Here is an 8,645-nt window from a genome sequence, read left to right as displayed (position 1 = left end):
TGCCGCACAGACCCAAGGTACGATCCTACTGCCGCACAGACCCAAGGTACGATCCTACTGCCGCACAGACCCAAGGTACGATCCTACTGCCGCACTTAGGATACAAGGATACAGCCGGGGGGGGTCTGCGTTGGTACCAGAGGGGTACCAACGCTCCTACTGAAGAGCTACTGGGTGTTGAGACTTGTTACTGCCATGCTCTAATATGTCAGGTCTAATGTCTATAATGTAACATTATACACACATTATACACATGTCTCTATAATGTGTGTGTGTCTGTCTGTGTCTATAATGTGTGTCTGTCTGTCTCTATAATGTCTGTCTATAATGTGTGTCTGTCTATAATGTATCTAGATATATAATGTGTCAGTGTTTAATGTATCTATAATATCTACAATATCTGTGTCTATGATTTGTATAATATGTATATAGCTGTGTTCAAATGTCTTTTTTTTTTTACCCTTATTTTACCAGGTAAGTTGACTGAGAACACATTCTCATTTACAGCAACGACCTGGGGAATAGTTACAGGGGATGAATAAGCCAAAAGTAAGCTGTGGATGAGTAGGTTTCCATGATGGTATGAAGGCCAGATTGGTAATTTAGCCAGGACACCAGGGTTAACACCCCTACTCTTACAGTAAGTGCCATTGGATCTTTAGTGACCACAGAGAGTTAGGACACCCGTTTAACGTCCCATCTGAAAGACGGCACCCTACACAGGGCAGTGTCATTGGGGCATTGGGATAYTTTTTTTAGACCCGAGGAAAGGGTGCCTCCTACTGGCCCTCCAACACCACTTCCATCAGCATCTGGTCTCCCATCCAGGACCAATCCTGCTTAGCTTCAGAAGCAAACCAGCAGTGGAATGCAGGGTGGTAATACCCATACTAACATACTGTATACTACATACTTAATGAATACATACTATATACTATTTCATTTTAGTATACTGTAAACAAACGGTATCTTTTCAGTTGAGTGTACTAGCGCTTCGCCTGTCTACTGGAAGTTGATGCTGTTGCAATGCAACTTCTTTCTAGCTTGTTAGCATGTCTAACAAATTACTAGATGGACATCTTACAACTTCATTAACAATGTCCATTGAGAACACACAACGATTACACCACTTAGCTAAGCTAAGAATGACGTGGATAATAAAGTCAATAAATGTTAGTTAGATAGCATATAATTAATTTATTTCCAAGTTTTGTGTATTAGTTGCCAACTAACGAGGTAGCTAGCTAACATACCGATACATACAAGTAACTGCTGTAATGATATGCGGTCCGTAAGGCTAGCATAGCTAACAAATTGTCAGCCAACATAACGTAACATATTTGAAAAGTCATTACTTTCTTACATTGCTCAATTCTTAACAATTGTCATCAGTTAAAGCAATGAATTTGTATCCGCTCTGGTCGGACTTCGGCTGCATACTTTCAGACATTTTCTTCAAATCTGAATGTTGTGAAGCCTTTCCCATTTTCTGAAGAATTGCATTATGGGCCCTAAAAGCACGGCAATAGTGTCCACAGTTTGTGTACTGCATATTTTGGCGAATGTAGTACGACATTTTCTGGGAACTTTTGGCATACTATATCCATACTATGAAAATAAGCTATAACTACATCCATACTATGACCAATAAGCATACTAACTATATCCATACTATGACCAATAAGCATACTAACTATATCCATACTATGACCAATAAGCATACTAACTACATCCATACTATGACCAATAAGCATACTAACTACATACTAATTTTACATCACAAAAAAACAGCTTGTGTCTATGTCTATAATGTGTCTAATGTATATCATGGCTATAATGTGTCGATAATGTGCCTAATGTCTGTGTAATGTATATATGTTCGTTTATAATGTGTCTATAATGTATATGTCTATTTATAATGTGTGTGTATGACCTGTCCGTAGGTGTGGTGGGAGTTGGAAGGTCCCCAGGTCCCTCTCCGACCAGACTGCTTGGCCATCGTCAACAACTTTGCCTTCCTGCTGGGGGGGGAGGAGCTAGGGCCTGACGGGGAGTTCCACGCCTCCTCTAAAGTCTACCGCTACGACCCCCGCCAGAACTCCTGGCTACGCATGGCCGACATGTCTGTGCCCAGGTCTGTACTTGTCACTTCCCAGGTGTGACATGGTTTCATGTTTCTACAAGATCTATTAGGTGTGAAGAAAGGGGGGGAAAAACGTKTTGTTTTTTGTGTCTTCACTTCAAGGTCAGAGTTTGCAGTGGGGGTTATTGGTAAGTTCATCTACGCGGTGGCTGGGCGGACGCGGGATGAGACCTTTTACTCCACGGAACGCTATGACATCACGGCAGACCGCTGGGAGTTTGTGGATCCGTACCCAGTCAACAAGTACGGTCACGAGGGCACGGTCCTGAATGGTAAGCTCTATATCACCGGAGGAATCACCTCCTCGTCCACCTCCAAACAGGTGTGTGTGTTCGACCCGGGGCGGGACGAGGGGGGAGGGGTGTGTCTTTTCGACCCGGGGCGGGACGCGGGGGGAGGGGTGTGTGTGTTCGACCCTGGACGGGAGGCAGGGGGAGGGTTGTGTGTAGCAGGCTCTGCGGGAGCRGGAACAACGGACACACACAGGACACGTTCAGCCCGTACTCCCCTCCTCCCCAACACACACACCAGCTGCTGGGAGAACAAGGCGAAGATGAATTACGCTCGCTGCTTCCACAAGATGATCTCCCACAACGGGAAGCTGTACGTGTTYGGGGGGGTGTGTGTGATCCTCCGGGCGTCATTCGAGTCGCAGGGCTGCCCGTCCACGGAGGTTTACGACCCTGAGACAGACGAGTGGACCATCCTGGCGTCGATGCCCATCGGGCGCAGTGGGCACGGCGTTGCGGTGCTGGACAGACAGATCATGGTACTGGGGGGCCTCTGCTATAACGGACATTACTCCGACTCCATCCTGACCTTTGACCCCGATGACAACAAGTGGAAAGAGGAYGAGTATCCCAGGATGCCTTGCAAACTGGATGGGCTGCAGGTCTGCACTCTGCACTTCCCCGAGTACGTCCTGGAGCACGTCCGGCGCTGCAGCTGAGGTCTGGTTCAGTTCAGACACACCCCTTTAAGGTTTGGGAATGCCCCCTTTTAAGACCGACTCCTCCTRCAGGCTCCAGGCGTGGAGGTGGAGGATTGGTGTTTACAGGTGTGACACTAACACTCTAACACAGAAGCTTTTYAACTAGACACAGACTGAGCTAAACATGCCATAGTAATCTGTCCTCACGGGCAGAAAATTGAGCTTTGCTAATGATCAGTGATGGTGGGCAAGTCAAGCTGATCTGTTTCAAAATAAGCTTTTCAGAAAAAGGGAAGAATTGAGAAAAGATTTTTCATAATTCAGCTGGTTTATTTTGGACTGAGGTCAGTTTCATATTGTTGTTATTATGATTCCGTTTCAGCCTACAGTCCTACAAGCCCTGTCTGACTGAACCAATAATGTGTATAAACCCTGGATGACTGACAGTGGGGTGCTGTATTGAAGCCATTTTGGTACTACAGTGTAAAAAAAGATTTGGGAAGCTATARAAATAAATGTTTCAATGTCTACACGTTTTTTACTAGTATAATATAATATATGTTAATTATGTGAACTAAACATACAAAAAAAAGTTTTATAAAAACATATTCCATAAAGTAAGTGCTTTAGAGGGTACTAATGTTACTGTCCCCACTACAACAAGGAAATACTTAAATACATGTGATTTTGTCAATTTTATTGGGAAATTAATAGCATCAGCAATCCAGGGTTTATTGACGTCATTGGTCTGAACCATGTCTGTCTGTATGTCTCAACCATGCTGTGTCATGTTCATGTGATGTCATGTAGTCTCTCTAATAACCCTTTCTCTGATGCTGCTTTCAAGACAACTGGGAACTCGGAAATCTCCTACCTGTGACTTCAAGACGTGCGTTCAAGACAGCTGGGAAATCGGGGGGGAGCGAGCTCCGACTGGGAAAAATAGTTTTGAACGGTCATCTAACTCGGAATTCGAAAGTCGGAAACTCTGGGATCATCCTAAAGCTCTGACTTTCCAATCTGAAGATCACTGACGTCATGATTTGACCTTCCCAGTTCTCTTGAAAGCACCATTAGTCTGTGGAGCTGGAGTGTGTGTGTGTGTGTGTGTGTGATACATGAATGAGCAAAATAGAAAAAAATATGCATTCATCATACTATTGGGATTGTGAGAAAGATGATCATGGTGATGATTTAGTGTTGTCATGACTACACTGCAATAACACTGTCCTGCTGACAGAGAGCCATGTAACAGTTCAGAGGTCAGGGATGACTGCAGTGTGAAGGTCCCCGTCTCTCTGGCAGTACTGTATGTAAGATTTCACTTTATTTATTGACGTTAACCATCTGCTCGGAGTGTTGCTGTGGCAAACTACTGGAGGGTGTGTTAGATTGTAGGAGTTGGCCCCAGAAATGTACCAGAAAAAAACTTTTGATTCAAAAAATAAAATAAGTTGATACAGAAAAGGAGTTAATATTAAAGATCAATTTGAAATAGGCTCAAAACTCCCAGTAACGCATTAACTATTTTTGCTTGATCATATTTTGAGTGTCGAAGGTGATCTGGCTAACTTATGGATCCTACTTTGTAAAGCCCTACCCTGGCTTAGTCCTGTCTGTCTGTCTGTCTGTCTGACGGAGCCAGCTGCAGCATATGAACCTGCTCATCTCTCCTTCTTTTCATGAGCAACAATGAAAAGGGCTAAAGCACGTTCTTCTGCAGTTCTKTCTGTCWSMSMYWTTTTKTRTRTGTGTKTWTMKMGAKMYMYMYMCMMCMMSMKMWMWSTSTGWKWKTGKKKKKGRKRTKKKGKKKWKRTGWKWTKYRYWKYRMWAKAGMRYAGTCTTTATGATACTTTGAGAGAGAGATTGTGTCACTCTTTCTCTGATTCCACATCTCCCTCTTCTTTCCCTCCTTTCCTCTACCCAGCGTCCTCTTGCCTGCACTMACGGCTCTATTCAATCAAACCTGCAGTGCAGTATTTATGCAGTAGCATACAAACATGCCTTTTCCCCCACAGTCAAAAAGTCACAGAGCGGTTTGTGGTACTGTATAAATACMAGGCAGACCCCCCTCACAGGCAGTGGCTCCATTTGACAGAATAATATGTGTGCTCAATGTGGGCAGTAGTGTATAAACAGGGACTGTTAACATCACTAAGGCAGCTTAGATGTAATAAGGTATTCTGTCATCTCCCATCTATCTGTGTCTTTGTCTATTTTCTCATGTAAAAATTACTATCGATATCATGAACACTTAGGCCCAGTTGGTTTTCCAGACGGTAAACCTACTTCTGCACTAAAAAGAAATGCACAATAGTGAATCTCCACTGAAAGTGTTTTTTAGTCCAGGAATAGCATGCGTCTGGCAAACGGGCCAATATTATGCCAAACTTCAGTCTTTAAACAGCGGTCTCCCTCTGCTGGTCAACATGTGTATTACTCCTGCTGTTTTTATTTGGGACAGGGCTTGTCTGTCTGTCATAGCTCAGCATTTATAATCAGCCCTCAGTCTCAGTAGGATAGAATATGGTGGATAGAAACTCCCTGTACGATGACTATTTCTAAAAGAAAAAATAAAYGAGATAAACAATGTATTTACTATAATCTGAGTAGACACTATTTCGAACAGTTTGTAATTTATATCCAGAAATAAATGTTCATACTGTTAAGCTTTTCTGCTTTACTTGAGTGTTTTATTGAGTGTGTTGGCAGTGGTRTAAAGTACTTAACTAAAAATACTTTAAAGWACAACTAGGTCGTTTTGGGGGGTATCTGTACTTTACTATTTATATTTTTTACGACGTTTACTTCACTACATTCCTAAAGATAACACGTGGTCATCCCTWTTGCCTCTGATCTGGCTGACTCACTAAACACATGCAACTTTTGTAAATGATGTTGGAGTGCCCCTGTCTATCGGTACATTTTAAAAACAAGAAAATGGTGCCATCTGCTTTGCGTAATACAAGAAATATGAAATGATTTATACTTTTACTTTTGATACTTAAGTATATTTACAACCTTATACTTTTACTCAAGTAGTATTTTACTGGGTGACTTTCCCTTTTACTTGAGTATTTTTCTATTATTAAGGTATCTAATCATTTTACTCAAGTATGAGGAATGRGTACTTTTTCCGTCACTGTTGCTGAAAAGTGTGTGTGCTCATCTGTGATGCTCACTATAGTTTGCTACCACCAGAAGTCGCTGTTGATGATCATCGTTYTACAATTGCGGAATCTGGTGGTTTTTATCCCTGTTCGAATTGCCGTACAAAAGCAGTCACCGGGAAGAGAAATATCAAACGTTGGGAAACTGGTAATGGTTAAACATTTCTCTTGTATGATACATCCAGGTTATCTTAGAATAGTACAGACGTAGCTAATGGCAGAGTACAATATGACAACAGTAAAATACTTTAAAATAGGGATGCACAATATATCGGTGTACATATTGGAATCGGCCGAAATTAGCTAAAAATGCCAACATCGGTATTGGCCAATGTCTAGTTTAACGCTGACGTGCATACTTATATAACATAGGTACATGATGTAATGACGCCACATGACTGTTGCGCTACACGTGCAACACAGCATTCCTAACTTAGCCCACAATGTCTGCTGTTTATTTTTATTTATTTATTTAACCAGGTAGGCTAGTTGAGAACAAGTTATCATTTACAACTGCGACCTGGCCAAGATAAAGCAAAGCAGTGCGACACAAACAACAACACAGAGTTACACATGGAATAAACAAACAAAGTCAATAATACAATAGATAAAGTCTATATACAGTGTGTGCAAATGAGGTAGGATAAGGGAGGTAAGGCAAATAGGCCTTAGTGGTGAAATAATTACAATATAGCAATTAAACATGAGTGATATATATGCAGAAGATGAGTGTGCAAGTAGAGATACTGGGGTGCAAAGGAGCAAAATAAATAACAGTATGGGGATGAGGTAGTTGGATGGGCTACGTACAGGTGCAGTGATCTGTGAGCTGCTCTGACAGCTGGTGCTTAAAATTAGTGAGGGAGTATGGTGGATAGAAACTCCCTGTACGATGACTATTTCTAAAAGAAAAAATAAAGAGGATAAACAATGTATTTACTATAATCTGAGTAGACACTATTTCGAACAGTTTGTATTTATATCCAGAAATAAATGTTCATACTGTTAAGCTTTTCTGCTTTACTTGAGTGTTTTATTGAGTGTGTTGCAGTGGTGTAAAGTACTTAACTAAAAAAACTTTAAAGAGACAACTAGGTCGTTTTGGGGGGTATCTGTACTTTACTATTTATAATTTTTTACGACGTTTACTTCACTACATTCCTAAAGATAACACGTGGTCATCCCTATGCCTCTGATCTGGCTACTCACTTAAACACATGCAACTTTTGAAATGATGTTGGAGTGCCCCTGGCTATCCATAATTTTAAAACAAGAAAATGGTGCCATCTGCTTTGCGAAATACAGAAATATGAAATGATTTATACTTTTACTTTTGATACTTAAGTATTTTACAACCTTATACTTTTACTTCAAAGTAAAACTAAGTTGAACAGGAAGAAGATATATTGTACATTAATCGTGGGTCTAAGTTAGTATAACAGGATTGTAGAATCATGACCACTGGCGTGGCTGTCTTAATTAACCGTTGAGTGATTTTTGGTTTCTTAATTAGCAGGTGAGAGAAAAATGACGTAGTATGGTGCGGTAATTCATTTTACCAAGTATGGAATGGGTACTGTTTCGTCAAACTGTTCGAAAAGGTATGTGTTAATGGGTGTGTGTTGCTCATCTGTGATGGGCTCACTAGTAGTCATGTACCACCAGAAGGAAATCGCTGTTGATGATCATCGTTCGTACAATTGCGGACAATCTGTGTGGTGTTTTTATCTATCCCTGTTCGGAATTGGCCCGTACCAAAAGCGAGTCACCCGGTGCAACGAGAAATAATCAAACGTTGGAAGACTGGTTAATCGTTTAACGATTTCTCTTGCTGATGATAGATCCCAGTTTTCCTGATGATATCACGACGTAGCTAATGGCAGAGACCAAACTAATGAGCAACCCAGTAAAATGCTGGTTAAAAGGAGCATGGCACAATATACCCGTTACATATTAGGAAATGCCGACAAATAATATAGAACAGGCCGTGAAGAAAATGAACATAGGGTGGTGCCCAATGGGCACTAAAACAGAAAGGATAGACCCTACATAGTGGTTAGGGTCTAGGATAGTAAAACAGAGATAATGGATCAGAACATAGTGGTGTGTTGCATTACGCATATAGCAGTTAAAAGAACCGAGAATTGCATTAAGCGTGTGGTTAATAGAACAGGAGAGAAATGACAAATTATAAAGTGCGCGTGTTCCTAAATTAGAATACAAGATAAAGAACAAACCATGACTAATGGAGTTGGAAATCCGGCGTCTAATAAATATGACAGAGAGAGAATGGCATAGTGGTGTGTGGAAATGAGTGAACCCGCAATAACCAACAGGAAAGAGAGAAACCGAGCGATAGTTTGTGTCGCGGTTGTCAAGCCAAAAATCAGAAGCATTGGAG

The 8,645-nt window shown here is 41.4% G+C and overlaps 1 protein-coding gene across 1 annotated transcript in view; it reads left to right on the top strand.

The window, feature by feature from the left end:
* The window catches only part of LOC111953842 (kelch-like protein 15), a 30,326-nt gene extending 24,578 nt beyond the window's left edge, over positions 1-5,748 (top strand). The window contains exons 6-7 of the mRNA XM_070435655.1: positions 1,944-2,134; positions 2,246-5,748. Of these exons, the coding sequence (XP_070291756.1) occupies positions 1,944-2,134; positions 2,246-3,092 (1,038 nt within the window). The 3' untranslated portion in view covers positions 3,093-5,748. The remainder of the gene's footprint in view (positions 1-1,943; positions 2,135-2,245) is intronic.
* Positions 5,749-8,645: the final 2,897 nt, after the last annotated feature.

Source organism: Salvelinus sp. IW2-2015, linkage group LG27 (assembly GCF_002910315.2).
Source record: "Salvelinus sp. IW2-2015 linkage group LG27, ASM291031v2, whole genome shotgun sequence".
NCBI classification, from domain to species: Eukaryota; Metazoa; Chordata; class Actinopteri; order Salmoniformes; family Salmonidae; genus Salvelinus; species Salvelinus sp. IW2-2015.
Note: the sequence above shows the minus strand (reverse complement) of the source record. Positions and strands in the feature narration are given on the sequence as shown.